Genomic DNA, 18,852 nt, shown 5'->3' with positions numbered 1-18,852 from the left:
GGTTCATAGGTGTATAGTAGGCTAACGACCAAAAGGGTCTACTGAAGCCTAGCCAAGCATCCCAAATTTCTGACAAGTTCTGCTTCCCTTGATAAATGTAAGCAGTGGTTTGGGAGATGAAACATTTACAAGCAGGGACCTGGGAGATGAAGCATTTTTAGGCTGCCCGTGTCCATTAGAGACATAGGTGCCAAACCAGGGATGAACTTCCTGTTCCGCATCTAACTATCCGAGTTACACTTGCACTAGTTAAAGGAGGAACTCTGCTTCACATGGATGGGGAGCCTGTTCCAGAGAAGGTGCAGTCCCAGAGACACATACCTGTTTCTACAGCAGGTCCTATTTATATCATAGACAAGGTTTAAGTCTTTAGAACAAGTAATTCTGGTGTTGCTTGTTTTGCGGATATATAGGAGATCCATCAAGGTGGGGGTCTGATAATGCCTTGTATGCCAGGCACAGATCTCCCCTCAAGAGCGTGTAGGAGACAGAATACTGGGATAGGGCCTTGAGGCAGTCTACATAGGACATGTTACTTATGCCCTGTATTCCTTTTGTGAGGAGCCTCTGACAACATTCTCAGTTAAGGATGTACCTGATTACCTCAATCATTCTTATCAGAAAGAATAGGAATGGAATTAACTGAGAGCTTAGCAGCAGTGGGATCATTTAAAGCTATAGCTGCTGGAGCAGGTTTGTGAAAAGTGTATACAAATTTAAAAGACTGAGGAACTTTACACATCCTGTCTGCCTTATTAAGGCAGCTGACTATCATGAAAATTACAGGCAGTAACACACACATCCTCTAAAGCAGACAGAAAAGGAGGTATGTGTGCAGGTTCTGGAGAATCCTTCTCTCACAACCTACAGTATTTTCTGAGGGACTGAGAAACCTCTGTGTTCTTCCACTGAAAACACTGGCACATTCTAGCAGTAGTCTCAGTGAAATAGAACCCTCTACAGCAGTGGCTCCCAAACTTTTTCGATTCTCGGCTCCTTTGTTGAATCCAGGTTTTTCCAAGGCGCCTCCCCCCATCAAATTCTAACAGGTATACTTTGCGAAATAAAAATCTTTTATAAATTAAAAGGGTTAGTTAGGTAAAACTAAATAACACACGTATACAAATGGGATCGTACCTCATGAGGAACGTTTCTCATTTTGACTCTGAAAAAGTTAATGTCCCTCGCAGTTTCAATTCAGGGCTAAGAAATTGTAATTGATTTCTATGGAAAACAATCGTATTAACTTATCAAACTAATGTTGTATAACTACACTGTTTCTCTTTTGGAGCTTGAATTAACCTATCCTATTTGGTTCTAGACTGTCCTTACCCATCCCAGTGATAACAACTGGGATTACACCATAGAAGTATAGATAATTGGGGGAAAACCATGCATACGCCCATGTACTTTCACTGTGTACTTACACAACTTTATTTTAATTGTATTCTTCACAACTTATTTGCACTTGGATCATCATCCACTAATTCAACAAGTACTGGCAGGACAAATGGACAAAGACCCAATCACTATTAGACAGGAGTATGCTGAAAGCATACCAAGTTGTAAACATCATAGATCTTTTCATAGCAGAGGTGGAGAAAAGATCGAAGGACATGCTCAAAGTCAGTCATGGTGGATCTGCCGAACTAAGAAATATAAATTTGCAAACTTGGACTTTGTTATCTCCCTAAACTAGGAGACTTCTAGTATTGTAGGCAGCTGTTTCGTTTAGTTACCTTTCATCCATGTGAAATTCAGAGGGCAGACAACAGGAAAATTAAAATAAAATCTGAGAATGAAACTCACGGTATGAGTAAAGTGAACAGCGACTTGCTTCTGAATTGCCTGATAACCCAATGTTTTACAGTGTATATAATTAAACTGACGCAACATGCAGAGGGGCTTAACTTACAGGTTGTCACGTACAGTGGACTGATGCAGGACTCAGACGAATGCTAAGATTTTAAGGATCTTCAAAGAATTCAGAGAAGTAACAACTAAACAACATGCTGAGTTGGAATGTTTGGGATAGGATTAAAACGAGAGTCTCAGCTATAAATGTGTCCAAGCGCATAAGACTAACTTGCACTAAAGCCAATTTAGTGCCATTTGAGAAAGCCAGACACTTGGAAAACAAAAGGCACAAGTCAAACATGAATATTGATGGGCTCCAGGAAATATACAGAAGGAGAGCACTTAATTTTATTTCAACAAGGTAAAAACATGGACAAGTGCATATCGCACATAAGCCAAAGCCAGCATTACAAATTACCAAGTCGTTATCCCTAAAGGTGATATTTTTGTCATACAAATACAAGGAAATATCAGAATAATTTCATTGTATTTGTTTGACAAAAATCACTGCGACTGAAGAAACAGAGTGAAGACTACTGACACTTGAGACTGCAGAAACCTGAATGACAAATCACCTGAGGTTGGAGAGAGGACTCAAACATGCAAGGGCTAAAAGATGGTTCAGTGAGTGTATTTAAAATCAGATAGCATGAATGACAATGTAAGAAATGAAAATAAAAACAGAAGCTAATGTGAATTAAGTGAAACTGTTAAAATATGAGACTAAACAGAGCTTATATTAATATTGGGTTTTCAGAATCCCTCTGAACAGTTTATGGTCTTTAAATGTTAAAAACCGTAAAAAAATCACATTATACCTTTTATCCAGAAGCAAACAGTTTCCTGTACAGATGTTAGATTTTTCTGAACATACTTTTCAGTTTGTTTTCTATCCTTTGTGCAGATACTGTACTCTGTGCATATTTGTTTTAAAAGAAAATATTTTAACTTAAGTTGTATTGTTTATCTTTCAATGTTTGTGGCTGACATTTTACTCATTAGCTTAATAATTTACACAAGTTAATGGTTCTTACAGCTGTGTGGTGTCCAGCCTATGAAAGATGACAATTCAGAGGTAATGCTGACTATCTGGATATGTAAAGGTTGGCTTTTGTAAATGAGGGCAGTTAGGTCTGTTCTGTTGTTAGTGTTGACTAACTGGTGTCAATGTACCATAAACTTGTTAAGTAATAGTGGATAACATTGTGTGTGCGTGAAAAAATCATTTTGCTCCAGTTTTAATTATTTACTTCCACAATGTTGGGACTTTGCCAAGGTCAAATTGAGCAGAACAGAGCAATAAACTGAGTCACTGGAATGTATTTTATTCTAACAAGTTAGTTAAATCCTTTCATTTTAAAACTTCATACAAAACTTGTTCAGAACTAATAGCCTCATAACTGAAGTACTTAAATCATGTGACTTGAACCACCAAATCAGAAGATGAAGTAATAAAAGCCAGATATATAACTTTAAAGCAAGCAAAACATCTCATAAATATTCAGTATTAATAACTACATCGTTAAATGAAATATTAAAAAGTGTTAAAGTCCGTCTGCCTTTAATTTTAATAAATGGTTAACTGAAATGGAGTGATTAATCCTGGGAAATGTTATGGCATTTAATTCCATCTGCCTTCTCACGTTATGCTTTCTAACAGCATTTCCCAGGCATCTCCTTCATAATCCAAATCAACACCATCAATGGAAGCCAAATTTGAATTTATGAAAGCTTAACAAAAGCAATGTATTTCTAAAATGCACTTTCTTTAAAATTCTTTTACTAGCATTGGTATACCCATATATTTTAAGACATAACAGTCATACATCATCACACCTTATAGGTGGGTAAATAAACCACATGAATGGACAATTATAATGCTTTCTGGTGGCCATCCATTTATTATTTCATGAACATAACACTGGAGCCCACATTTTTATGCCTCCGTTTATGAATACCTGCTGCTTGTGACTATAAATGGAAATACAAGTGTCATCAACTTCTAAAATGTCTTTGATGTGTATACCTGTTTGTATGAAAAAATAAAAAAAAAAATTTCAGTATGGCCTTTAAGAATGTTCCAGTGATGACAGAGATCATTGTTAATGTACCCAGTGTTAACATTATAATTTAATTTATATAAAGGTAAGACTTTGCTTTAGTTTCACTGAGTGTTTTCTCTAAATCAACCATATTACATTAAGAAATTAAGTTTTGGTGCTTTTTCTTAGTACAGTGCAACCTGTCATAACTATGTACTGTAACGTCATCACTAATAGATTTAACTAACTGGGGACTAAATAGAAGCACCATGAACTGTTTTATCTTTGTTGAAAAATACTACCTGCATTTGTACTGCTGCAGTGAATTAGCTATACTTGTATTTCCCCTGTGTGAGTCATTGTTTAGCAGCAAAGCATGGCATCGTAATGTCTAGTTATCTGGACTTTATGGGCAGTTATGCAACACTTTTATGTATATATAATGCAAACCCATCTGTTCTATTTTGTAAATAAACTGAAAAGGAAATGCACTTCCTGAAAATCCACAAAGCCAGCGGTTCGAAATGCCAGATCCTGAAAGGTATTTACATCTCCTCGGTCATTTGGTTTCCAATCAGACGTTATTAATCGATTTGATCTGTCCCATTTACCATCAATTTGTTTGCATTCTGTGATCCTTGAAGACCACGTCGTTTCAGGGGTAGTGAACCAACCATGCCAACCAAGCCTCAGTTTCATGCAACAAAAGTGACAATGACGGGCATAAGCATTATTGGATGACAAAAGTTGGAACTCCTCAAAGTCCACAGCACACCGTTTAGTTGATCCTGCAGCAAACACTTTTCTACAGTGCCAGTAGCAATGAGGCTGCAGATCCTCCACATTTTGTTCTGTACCCACAGGGAAAGCTTACTGCCTACTGTAATTACTGGCATAGCTTACCCAAAGAATGACTGTCTCCTTTCAACAGTCGTTAAACCAACCACAAACTTTCACCCAAGAACATCAACAAACTGCCATTTTCAGGTAGCTACTTCTAAGTTCACTGTAACTTATGACGTCATCACGCAAGTTCTTCCAGGAAGTATTGGATGCATTAGTTAATCACCTACCTACACACCATTTAAGAAAAAAGCAATGAAAAGCTACTACAAACATCCTGACTAAAGAAAAGCAAGGCAGTCCTCATGGATTTTGGACAGAAGTAAATAATTTAGTAGTATTACTATAACCTTTAGCGCGCTGCAAAATAAACCATAAACTAATAAGCTTATTAGTTCGTGGTTTATTTTGCGGCTAAGCTTATTAGTTTGCGGTTCCCCTGTGAGGAAGCCATGGCTCCCCAGGGCACCGCGGTGCACACTTTGGGAACCCCTACCCTACAGGGAGAATCAGACACTGAACTCTCCTGACAGTCTGAATTAGAAATCTGACGAAAAAAAATATTTCCATTCCTTAGTAGTCGTCGTGTTAACTGTCTCCATCTCTCTTGATTCAGTGCCACACTCCTGCCTGACTGTCAGAAAATTAGAATCTTGAATGTATTCAGGAAAAGATAGAATCTTGAATGTCTTCAGAAAAAGAGAAATCCTTCTTTCTTTTACTAGAAACTACTTTATAAGGCTCAAGAGCCTGAATTAAATCCTAACCCAGACCGAGTAAGCTACTCCTATACAATGAATTTAGGAGTAGATAATGCATGGTTTTCTTTTTGAAAGGAAAAAATGGGCCAACCATATTACTAATGGCAGCAGTTTCCTCACAGATGGGCACAGCAGGGAAACTTCCCTATTCCCTTTCCCAGGGCCAACAAGAGTGGATCTCCCTTGCCCACTAAGGGGATTCAAACAGCCACAGAGGACAAGGCTAACCCCCCAGTTCATAATGGCTGCATATGCTGCACCAGAGGGATCTGGGGTAAAACATGAGTGGTCTGAAGTACAACAAATGACCACAACAGAGTCACCCACCTGCGGCTGAGACAAACTCTTAGCCTGCTATGGTGGCAAAGGATGTTTGCTTAATGTTTTTTCTGTGGCTGGAAGAAGGACCAACCATAGGACTTGAAGGTATGCTTTATTGTCATGCTGAAAATGATGCCTCCTTCCAAGGAATACAAGCAGCAACTGCCAGCAAGTACTACCAGTCCACAAAAGTTACTTTTGTTGACAGAAAAAACACAGTAAAAAGCACTTTAAACACTACACGAGCCCCACAAAAATAAAATTAACACTACTTCTTGACAGAAAAATTGTTTTCAGTTTCTTTACACCACTTCTAAACTGACAGAAAAAAAACCCCGTAGGCTCCACTTAAAAGTACATTGCAGACTGACGACAGTCCTTTAAAACACAACACGCCTATCTTTAACATTATTTAATTGAAGAAAAATTAATAAGACATCAACAAAATTAAGAAAATAGAATTTTTTTCCCCAAAGAGAACATCTCCCCAGCAAAGGAAATCACAAGCTGACTTACAACCCTCAAAAGCCTCAGAGAAGCGTACTCTTCGGAGTCAGTAAAGCTCTGACGGGCTTCATGGCCAAACTTGTCTTTTTGTCAGCTCAGCTTAAGCTGCCTGACAGTTTGGGTGCATGGAAGGAGCCCTGAAGCTTTGGAAGCAGGCTGGCTGTCATATCCTTGGCAGGATATAATCCATATAGCTAAGGCTAGTGCAGCAGTCATCAATATGATGAATGTATAGCCAATATATTTGCAGACACATTTAATGATGACTTTACGCCACTTGTCCAAACTGTTGCGTCCACCATCCCTGAACATTTAGTTTCCTCTGTAATAACCTTAGAAAAAGTCTTAATATCCCTGTCAAAGCCTAAAAATGTTTCTACATAATCACATAACATACCAGGGTGCATTCTCATCAGTGACAAGTATGCACTTTCTGGGTCACTACTTAAATTGTTCAGCCTCAGCATATCCACAGAACTTCTGTAATGCCTTGACTCCTTTAAACAATGGTGGCCCCTCTATAAACCCATCAGCCTCTCTAGTCTTATATGCAAAGTGACAGAATGCATCCTAGTAGAACTTATATATGCAGATATAAGCAACTTAGCTCATTTAGACCCCCTCTCAGTTAGTTTTTTTGAAGGGCAGGTCCCGTCTCCTGACTCTAGTAAACTTCTTTGAAAAGGTTACAGAGGCTGTGATCAGTGAGCACTCAGAGCAAGCTGCTTATCTTTCTTTTTTTTTTCAGTTTTCTTTTGTTGCATACTGCTTGTCTTGACCTTGTCAAAGCTTCTTTGAAACTTAGACAGGTAATGTAAACCCCTATGCTGTCTCCTAGATTGCAAACTGGCTATCCAAAAGATCTCAAGTAGATACAGTTGTTACTCTCTCTAAATGTAAAACTAATTACTGGGCATATCATAGGGATCAATGCTAGGCCCCCTCCTGTTTGGCATTTATTTTGTAGTCATCCAAGCCAATATGAGTGAAGAGTGGTGTTTGCTGACAACTGTAAGCTGGTCACTGCTATTCACTCATACATTAATAATAAACTGATCAAAAAGTACCGGAATATGCACAAATCTTGGGTAATAAAAAAATATTCATACTAAATGCAAAAAAGTATAGCTTAATTGGGTTTGGCAAAAATGCTGTTCCCACTCATGTGATAAACAATACTCCTCTTTAAACTGATATGGCTATAAGAGATCTGGGGACTTATGTGAACAACTATCTTTTAGTTTGATCATGTTTCCAAAATAGTCAGGAATTCCTTCTGTCTGGTCCAGTTCATATCCAATGGAATACCTTACCACTGTACTCTTCTCTTATCAGACTCATTATTAAACACAATGCTCCCTTTAGTACATATGTATCAAAGTGTATTGCTCAGTTGTAAAGACCTCAATGATTTTTAACTAAAAAATGAAATACATTAAATGCTTTGATTTTCCAGACACAGTAGCCTATCGGCTGCTACAATGTGCCATCTCTTCGCTTTTCAAGCTATGAAAGACCCAGTCCTATTTGACCTTCTGTTTCTCTAGAAACACTTTTACTTCTTCTTCTTTTGGCTGCTCTCATTAGGGGTCACCACAGCGAATCATCTGTTTCCATTTCTTCCTGTCCTCTGCATCTTGCTCTGTCACACCAACCACCTGCATGTCCCCTCTCACCACATCCATGAACCTTATCTTAGGCCTCCCTCTTTTCCTGTTACCTGGCAGCTTCAACCTTAGCATCTTTCTCCCAATATACTCTGCATCCCTCCTCAGCACATGTCCAAACCAACTTAATCTTGCCTCTCTGGCTTTGTCTCTAAAACTTCCATCCTGGGCTGACACTCTAATATACTTATTCTTAATCCTGTCCATCCTCGTCACACCCACTGCAAATCTTAACATCTTCATCTCTGCCACGTCAAGCTCTGACTCCTGCCTTTTTGTCAGTGCCACTGTCTCCAACCCATATAACATAGCTGGTCTCACTACCCTCTTGTAGACCTTCCCTTTCACTCTTATTGGTACTCGTCTGTCACAAATCACTCAACACTCTTCTCCACCCACTCCATCCTGCCTGTACTCTCTTCACCTCTCCTCCACACTCACCATTACTCTGAACTGTTGATCCCAAGTATTTAAACTCATCCTCCTTCACCACCTCTACTCCCTGCATCCTCACCATTCCTCTATCCTCCCTCTCATCACACACATATATTCTGTCTTAGTCCTGCTGACCTTCATTCCTCTTCTCTCTAGAGCATATCTCCACCTCTCCAGGGTCTCCTCCACCTGTTCTCTACTCGCACTACAGATCACAATGTCATCTGCAAACATCATAGTCCGCGGGGACTCCTGTCTGATCTCGTCTGTCAACCTGTCCATCAGCATTGCAAATAAGAAAGGGCTCAGAGCTGATCCTTGATGTAATCCCACCTCCACCTTAAACGCATCCATCACTCCCACTGCAGACCTCACCGCTGTCACACTACCTTTGTACATATCCTGTACCACTCTTACATACTTCTCTGACACTCCCGACTTCCTCATACAATACCACAACTCCTCTCTAGGCACCCTGTCATATGCTTTCTCTAAGTCCACAAAGATACAATGCAACTCCTTCTGACCTTCTCTGTACTTCTCCATCAACACTCTCAGAGCAAACATCGCATCTGTAGTGCTCTTTCCTGTCATGAAACCATACTGCTGATCAGGGACCAAAATTTACATTAACGAATAAATAAGACTCACTGGAGAGAGAATGGTTTCTAACCCATTATATCCCCAGCCTATGTAATAAGTTACCACTATAGGTCAAGCAAAGTACTATTTTGTCTTCCTTTAAGGTTAGTCTTGATGGCTGAATGGGTAGACAATTTTATACCAGAGTTATCATGCATGGCTCTGCTTGATTTGGGAGGTGGGCACTATTAAGTACTTGTAAATGATGGGAAGAGTTTTTAAGTGTGTCTGCTTAAAGGTGTATATAGCTAGGCATCCTATGGTCTATGTGATCCCTTGCCAAATATTGCTCCTTTACTCCTATGTTTGACCATCATACTGATTATATCATATCCTAAACAAATAAAACCTCAGATTGTTATACAAATCTAAATACTTAACAGAACAAGCAATGCTATTAACAGGCAAAACAATTCTACTTCTAAGTCTCATGTCAACAATGCTAACCAAAAACCAACATACAGAAAAAAATATTCATACACTGACTCAGCATTGTGCAATACAAGCTTTTCATCAAAAGGGAAGAAAATAGACTTTTATTTACATTCTACTTAAATATTTTCAGTTGCACCCACGTAGTACTTTTTTGTACTTCTCTGCTTTTTGTCCATTTTATCTGTTTGCATTTTTTTTAGTTTGTTCTGGGACCTTAGACTTGTAGCTTCATCTGTAGTTGTGTGAAGACTGTGTATTACTGCAAGATAAAACAAACACTATAAACTACTCCAAAATGCCAAAATAAATGGATCCAAGATGCAGTAAGCATAACACAAGTAAACGTTCCAAGATGTTTAATATCAGTTAAAACCAGGAATACAATAGATAAGCGCTTTCGTCCGCTTTTAGTTGGACTTCAACCTGCTGTTAAATACTAAGTATATCACATGATTGATACACCTCTATATGTGTCAACCAATTTAAAGCAAAGTATATAAAACAATAATTTATAATGAATCATAATAAAATCTTTACAGTGAAACAATGCGACTAAATATTATTACATTTTTCATATGCCTTCCTTTTACGCAAACACTGAATGGAAACTATATCGTTGAGGCTTGGAAGAACAGTGGAATTCAAAAAGATTTGCCACCACAATTCCCATTTCTCAATACAGACTTTTCAAGGACCATCTCAAGGACCCTTATCAAGAACAAGATCGCAGGGGAGACTGTCTCCTGGACTCCCGGGACTCCCTAGGCTTTTTAGGAGGGGGCTGAGCCCCTGAAGTAGAATGTATCCCTGATGTGGCAGAAGGAGGAAGTAACCCTTTTAAAATTAGTTTACTCCTCCTGTCTGCCACAGCCCAAGGAGGAAAGGCCCTACAAATATCACAAGGGGTATCCGAATGCTGAGGCTCCAAGAGTACACACACTCGCCATGGGTGTTGGTTAAGGGGATCTTCTGCCCACAGGAAATGCACGTCTTAAACTCTAGTGGCTTTTGATTAGCCATAAGAAAGAGAGAAGAAAGAAAAGGGCAGAGAGAGAAGAGACAGAAAAACTTTTTTTTTAAAGACCTGATGGACAGAAACCTGAAAAACTAGATAGAAACTAAGGAAGAAATAGAACAGCAACAGTTAGGGAAATAAACAACTAACAAAGAAACACTTACAACACTTGGAGAAGCTTAAGACGAAAAACTCAATGTGAACATGAAGCACAGCAAACGAGATCTGAGGTACTGTGGAGAAGCAGGGCATTATGTGTAGGGAGGAGGAGCTGAAGTCACGAGTCTCGAGCTGGTAGAAGGCAGCCAGTTGGTTTCTAGCCTCAGAACCGTATTCCCACAGGTTAATGGAATGAAGTGGACAATATCAGATTTATTTTTTTGAGCTATGATACAGAATTGGAATTGCCTAGACATAGTAAGGTCTTGTTGAGTTTAATTATGGTGGCTGCCAAAAAAGCAATTTCTAGAAAATGGAAATCAAAGTCTAAACCATCTTTACTACAAGTAGTGACTACAGTAACAGAGATAAAACAACTGGAATTGGAATCTTTAGAAAAGGGTAGGAGCAAATTACATAGGAAAAAATGGGAATTGTGGGAACAATACATGGAGAGGAGGAACATGGTTTAAAAGAAGTCAGGATTTGAATGAGCTATGTAATGTTTGACTGACAATGACTAGACGGATTATGAATGATGTATAATATTTGCAACTAAAATGATGTCAATATGGTTTGTTTTCATTTTTATAAATGTATAATTGCCTACTACATATGTGATAATTTAATAAAGATGTATCTTATTTAAATAAAAAAAATAAAATATATCTTTAGCAAGTAGTAAAATCAGTAACATCAAAGCAACTGCATCCCACGCAAGGAAGGTACATAATCTGTAGTTTGATGGCAGTCTCCATTGGTGTGGCTTATATTCACTTATTACTGAAGAAGCTATTATATAGAGCAGGGTCGACCTTAGGTCAAATGGCTTCCTAGGAGAAAGAGCACCATGGCGTCCCCCTACTGCCCAATGTCTTACACACACACATACACACACTCACCACTGGTGCTTCCCCATTTTACCTACACCATCCAGAATACTTTCATCTTCCTTTTTCTCACAGTTTGCCCAAGTCTTCACTTTTTTACTGTACTTTTTGATTCATTCATTCATTCAACACATTTTAAGTAGGCAAGACTACTCTCTGATAACTATATAGGAAACAACCGCGTTAAGCTGAGTTCTGAGCAATGCAGGAAACCATACGGATTTCTAGATATTTCACATCCAGTGATGGCCTGAACACAGCCCATGATTAAGGGAAACATTTTAGTCTTGCTTTTCTACTTTGTTTTTCCTCTAAAGTCTTGTAAACTACCCTAACTGACTGAAACTACACTGTAATAATCTGAGTGGAAACAACTGCATTCATCCATGGGTCTGGGGGGGGGGGGGTGAAAGGCCCTCCCAGAAGGCATGTGGGTTCTAGATGCTCTGCAGTGCATTTTAGTTTTTGTTAATCGACCTGAATGAAAACCGTGAATAACAGGAGAAATTCAGTCTTGCTCTTCAACTTTGGTTTTCTCTGAATCGTTTGAACACACCCTAAGTGACCAAGACTACACTGTAATAACCCTGAATCCTTTCAACACACCTGAAATGACCACGATCTAAATTAAGCTTGGGTCTATTTTCTGCTAGGCACCGAGAGTCATGTGGTAATAAATGCTTTGAGGTTCATTTTAAAGCTTTTTTCAAACCTTTTGATTCAGTGAAGATCCCCCCACACACAAATGAAAAAATACAAGTATGCTTTTTTATTTCCAGAAAAAAATGAGTTGTATCCAAGGCTTGATGCTCAAATTTAAACAAACACCAGTGCATAATAAACAGAAGACAAATGATTATCTGGAAATAGTACCTGTCACCCTCTGCCACCTTAAAAAGGTAGTCACTTTCTATGTATCCATGTCTAGTGTTAAACTGGAATTAAAATTAAGGGACAAATGGCCACAATCATTTATTTCAATCTACTGCTGTCATAAGTATTTACACCAAGCCTCCTCACCCCTATCCAAAATATGCTTATGTGTGCCCCTTTGATGTCACACTTGGACAAAAGTGAAAAAGCAAAATGAACCTGCTTACTGTTAGACATACATAAAAAGAATGCTTCCTTACCCTCCTTCAAATGACAGCCACTTGTATATGCAGCTGTTTGATTGGAGAAAAATAAAAAAAAATAATATAATTTATATTTCCAATTTATTTCTAGATTGCACACTGCTCCTGCATAAGCTCAGTGACTGTCTAGGTACCCTTCTGAAGTTTGTGAGGAAAGTTAAAGAAATAATGACTACATTGTTCCCAGCTGAAAACAACATAGTGACTTCAGAGGTTTCTGGGTATAGTTGAAGAAATAATGAAATTGTTCCCAGCTCCCCTCATAAGCTACAGTAACCTACTGTGTACATCTTTGAGCAGGGCTGTTTTTAGACAAGGTGGGGGTCAGGGAAGAGGCCACTAGTAAAACCATGTCAAAATCCATTTATACAGCCTTGGTCTGTGGGGGTCACCAGCCGCCCAGAAGCTCTGAAGGGATATTCTATGATGCATTTCATCTTTGGAAAAAAATGAGTGTAAACTGAGCAAGTGACAAATAGATCAGTTACTGTCATCCAGGCAACTCACACCAAGCAGTTACAGCCAAGCCAATGTACAATTCATATACCAGATTGTGATAAAAGATGATGACCATGTATTTCAATTTTTTTTCAGACATTTGTCACACATTAAAATATCCCAAGTTGCTTCACAAAAATCACGCTAGTTTTGCAAAGCCAGACTAATAAGCAAAAACAGCAGGCAACTAGTCATTTTCCTCCATGGACAATTATGCCTCCTCTGATTGTGCACATCAAGTGTCAAGTTAAATACTCCAGCTTACTTCTTACAAGTGCACACTAGTCCTGCAAAGACAGACAGTCGTGACTGCTTAACACTGAGCAAATTACAAGAACATCAAGTTACTTTCATCCAGCCACCTCCAACCCTATGGATCTCAAGCTCTTACCTCCGGAATCAGGGACTAATCCAAAAATAATCAGGAACACATTTTAAAATATTATTACTATTAAGATGAGTAGTTGACAGTATAAGAAAATGTAAAATAACATGCATTTTCTGAAGCAAAAGAAGTCTGTACCTATAGTTATTGCCATTATTTACTTGGTGTAAGTCAGCATATTTTCTCCCAAGATTACTTGTTTTACTAGACATTAGGAGAGACAGAACAACATTTTGAGTCACTATCAGGGATATTTGAAAGGTACAGTGGATATAAAAAGTTTACATACCCCTGTTAAAATGCCAGGTTTTTGTGATATAAAAAAATGAGACCAAAATAAATAAATCATTTCAAAACTTTTCCCACCTTTAATGTGACCTATAAACAGTACAATTTAATTGAAAAATAAATTTGTTAGGGGAAAAAATATAAAAAAATAGAAAACATATAATAATATAATAAGCTGGTTGCATAAGTGCACACACCCTTAAACTGATACTTTGTTGAAGCACCTTTTGATTTAATTACAGCATTCAGTCTTTATGGGTAGGAGTGTATCAGCATGGCACATCTTGACTTGGCAATATTTGCCCACTCTTCCTTGCAAAAGCACTCCAAATCTGTCAGATTGCGAGGGCCTCTGTTGTGCACAGTCCTCTTCAGGTCACCCCACATATTTTCTATTGGATTTAGGTCTGGGCTCTGGCTGGGTCATTCCAAAACTTTAATTTTCTTCTGGTGAAGCCATTCTTTTGTTGATTTGGCTGTATGCTTGGGGTCATTGTCATGCTGAAAGGTGAAATTCCTCTTTATCTTCAGCTTTCTAGCAGATGCCTGCAGGTTTTGGGCCAAAAGTGACTGGTATTTGAAACTGTTCATAATTCCCTCCACTTTGACTAAAGGCCCCGGTTCCAGCTGAAGAAAAGCAAACCCCAAAGCATGATACTGCCACCACCATGCTTCACCGTGGGGATGGATGAAAAGTAAACATTACCTGTCACTTTTCAAGATTTATATTCTAAAATTTTTTAATTTCTTCGATATAGCCATGTCCATTTTTAGACCATAACTCCCTGGTATTGAAAATTCACACACAGTTTAAATTATTAGTCATTACTTCAATAATTCCTTCATGCATTACAAAAATCAAAGAATTTAAACCTTGGTTAACTTCTGAACTTCAGTTTTTTCTAGAGATTAATTAAATAAGCACTCTTACCCTAAAGTAAGCACTACAGGCATCCACTACCCCCTGTGAATACCCACTTCCCTTAAAGGCACAGCACTCCTTATAATATTCTAGTATGTCGAGTGGTAGACCACTAGCATCCTCTCTTGTTCAGCTGGTTAATCTGGGAATCTTAAGACAATGTTACAATTGTCTCATGTACACAGACAACCCTCTCCTCCTTCCTACTAACACATATACTTGTGAGAGATGCAACTATATAGCCAGACTGGAGGCTGAACTCTCTCAACTCAGGACTGGCAAGACCAGACAGGAGGAGAAGGTACCCACACCCAAAGCAAAACCGGTCACACATAAAACCACCACTACTACAAACCAAACACATAAGAACACAAAGACATACTCGGAGGCTCTTATAAAAAACTTACCAAAACAACAGAGGCCTCCAAAGCGGACACCCCGAAATACACCCCCACAAAACGCAACACCTACAACACATACCTCAAGCAACAGGTGTGTCACACAATCACAGCCCCTAAGGCAAAACACTATGCCACAGACATTAGTAATAGGTGACTCTATAGTCAGACACACCGACGTTACCAGGCTGAATAAGGAGAGGGTAACGGTGAGCTGCCTATCGGGAGCAAGGATCCGCCACATTACACACGCACTCAGGTCACTCCAAAGCAAGTACAAGTATGATGCAGTCATTGTCCATGCTGGTGTGAATGACCTGAGATGTACCTCCCTGGACTACATGAAGAGAGACATTGAGGAGCTCTCCGATTATGTAGCCCAGACTGGTATGACCCTGACCCTGAGCAGCATCCTGCCTTCACCAAGAATGATGCCTCAGTACAAAGACAAAATGATCAGTTTTAACAATTGGCTTAATCACTGGTGTCATTCTAGGGGGCTGTCAAAAAAGCAATTATGGATGGTTTATAAGATGGTCAAAAAATGGATGGTTTATAAGTGATGTATAATGTCTGCAAATACATTTGTTTCAATGGTGTCTGTGATGTAAACTGTCTGCAACTAAAGTGGTATCATTTTTGTATGTTTTTCATTTATATAAATGTAAAATTGCCTTTGATATATGTGAAAATTTAATAAAGATGTTTGGAGAAAAAAATGATGTTTTAGTTTCATCTTTGCTAGTCCAATCCACACAGATGCACTGTCATTACAGTATTTCAAGTTGTTCCACATAAATCAAAAAGTCATACAAATTGCCAGGAAATATCTGGTTGATCACTGTCATCATCATGGAAAAAAAAACTTACCTCAATACTTCTGTCTTACACCATTCTTCTCAAACTGTCCAAAATTCAGCAGAATGTCTTTCCTGTCTCCCTGAAGAGTCAGCCAACCAATAAAGCCAAACATTAGTAAATTATAGTTTGTATTAAAATAATGCATCCCATAGATGCGAACCCTCGCTCCTGTCAGCACCATGGCTTTGCACCTACCATCTAATGGGACACTGCTTGACTTGAATGGTCAAGTCAAGTGGAGTACCTTCCCAATGGGACACCTGTCACTCTGCAGGCAGGTGTGTTTTTTTGTAGAAGGGCACTGCATTTCATTTATTTATTTTTTAGAGCAAAGAAATGACTTATTTTGTTGATTCAAAAAATAAATAAATTGGAAAGAGCACTCTTCCAAGCACAGTGCCCTAGGTAGTCACCCAACTGGCCTATGTGTAAGGCAATCCCTAATATAAAGGCTTTGGCTAAAGAAAATCATCAGATTAGTCTTATTTTCAGGATTAACTCCTAAAAATTACAAATTCTCATGTTGCCTAGACACTTGTACACTTATTCACCACAGGAATTCACTGTCTGTACATATATTCAAGAGGCTATTTCAAGTTATTTGTAGGAGGAATGGGTGAACAAATGCTTCAGCTCATCCTCCATTGAAAATGGGCTGTTAGTCCAGTCAGGCTATTCTGGTAAACAAATGTAAATAAATAAATAAAATAGAAGATATGTAACCAGTTTATAAACACAATAATCTGCATAAGGAAATGTTTCACTTTTGAAAAAGGACAATATACCTTTAATTTAGAAAGTAACTGAAGTCTTGCAAGGTATGCGTAGGTAAGGAGGAATCAGGCTAGAATATAATGAAAACTAAGCATGTTGCAGAGAACAAAAAAAATTTCATGGAGGACAACAGCAGTCCACATGTTTTAAAGTGCTTATTTGCAGAGAATTATCTGTGATTGGCTAATGAGCAGTCCATACTTTTAAATAATGGGAAGCTTCAAAGAATGCTTTATGAGCAATGAGCACTGTGGCAGTCATGTAAGAAATGGGCACTTTACATAATGGTGACTGTGTAGCCTAACAGCCTGCTTTAAACAATATCACAGTATCTATGAAGTATTACAAACAGACAAGCCCTTTGCCCCAACAGCAAAAATCATAAGAATGCATGATACCTGTTTTAGGGTCATTTATCAGTTGCACGGACAGTGGCTGTAAACCTGGCCTTCCACCAATATTCAGACAGAGATGACTCCCTCCTTCTAGTTGAATGATGAAGTGTGGATAATCACTTACTGTTAAACAAAAAGGTACAATTCTGTATTATACAGGTTTATATTAATGTTCATTTACTGTCACAATACACTGTTAAATATGTCATTGCTGAAAAATTTGTGCATTTTGAGGATTTGTTGGCAAATATAAGATAGTTTCTGCATTGAGGTAAATCTTTCTGATTTTTAGGCCACTGTATGGGGTACGTTCTTCTCTTCTTAGAGACTGTGGTGTTGAGAGCTGTCACACTGCAGAAGCCACATACTAATAAAGCAGCCTGAGGAAGTGGGTGATACCAATTAACCATGTGCTTTCCCCCATAAATATTCACAGCTCCCAATTTACTTGGCTGAGTGATTCACAAACATTGGTCAGCTGAGTAAAATTTTACTCAAGAAAGAAAAATTGAATGGCATCAAAAGACAAGTGTTCACAGATTCACTCATATGGGAGTACTTGTGTTGCAGTTTGTGTGTGTGTGTGTGTGTGTGTGTGTGTGTGTGTGTGTGTGTGTGTGTGTGTGTGTGTGTGTGTGTGTGTGTATGTGTGTGTGTGTGTGTGTGTGTGTGTGTGTGTGTGTGTGTGTCCATAGTGGTACAAATGAAGCAGAATGAATCTGTGTTTGTGTGTGTGTGTGCGTGTAGGGGGTGCTTTTGCTAAAGCATTTCATGGACTGCTAGACAAAACACTAGTATGATTAGGTTTGGCATAGCAATGCTCTGAGAATATCTCCGCATAGCCCATGACAGTATATAATTTTCATTAAATATATTAACTAACAGTGCAGTCACAAGCCTGTGTATACCTTACCTTGAAAATGGTCAAACATAAACCCTATCAGTAACTTTAGGTCTATAGCTATTCCTGACCTATTTCAAAAGTCGTAGAAAAATGCATAAATAAATTCTACTCCATTTGTTAAACAATAACCCACTAACATGTTTTTAGTCAGGCCACAGCTCTGACTCAACACTTTTAACCTTCTTCCTTGCAAACATATCCCCCTCTAAATATAAACAAACTCACTACCTAAGTCTTCAAAAGCATTAGACATGCTATGTCATAACCTTCTCCTAACCGGACCTGCCAAACTAGACATGAGCAGCACCAAAATAAACTGTTTCAAACACTAGCTACCTCTTTTACACATCAACAACCTGTCAAATAGAATGACACTCACCCGTCCTTCTTCCCAACTCATGTTTATATTGCATAATGATCACTCCTAAACCCTCACATATTTAACATATTTATCAATAACATACATTAAAATGATAGACTTTACCATTATAGAATACTCTGACAACTAAACATTCATTTGTTTTGCAGATATCTCTGACCAACTTCAATTAAACATGCAGCAAGCTTTCACAGAAATTGAACAGTGTCTAAATGAATCCCACTTTATTTTTAATGTAAAAAAAAAAATAAAATAAAAAATAAACTTATGATTTTAATTTTATCTACACATCATGAAAACCCAGAAAAACTCAGAATAACATCAATAAATAAAGCAAT

General features: G+C 38.3%; 1 protein-coding gene across 1 annotated transcript in view; it reads right to left on the bottom strand.

The window, feature by feature from the left end:
- The window catches only part of LOC122806146, a 256,706-nt gene that overhangs the window by 201,284 nt on the left and 36,570 nt on the right, over positions 1 to 18,852 (bottom strand). The window contains exon 3 of the mRNA XM_044076383.1: positions 17,235 to 17,354. Within this exon, the coding sequence (XP_043932318.1) occupies positions 17,235 to 17,354 (120 nt within the window). The remainder of the gene's footprint in view (positions 1 to 17,234; positions 17,355 to 18,852) is intronic.

This window comes from Protopterus annectens, chromosome 7.part0, assembly GCF_019279795.1.
Source record: "Protopterus annectens isolate FY-2018-M chromosome 7.part0, PAN1.0, whole genome shotgun sequence".
Classification (NCBI taxonomy): domain Eukaryota; kingdom Metazoa; phylum Chordata; order Ceratodontiformes; family Protopteridae; genus Protopterus; species Protopterus annectens.
The sequence above is the reverse complement of the archived record's forward strand: the minus strand, read 5'-3'. Positions and strand labels throughout refer to the sequence as shown.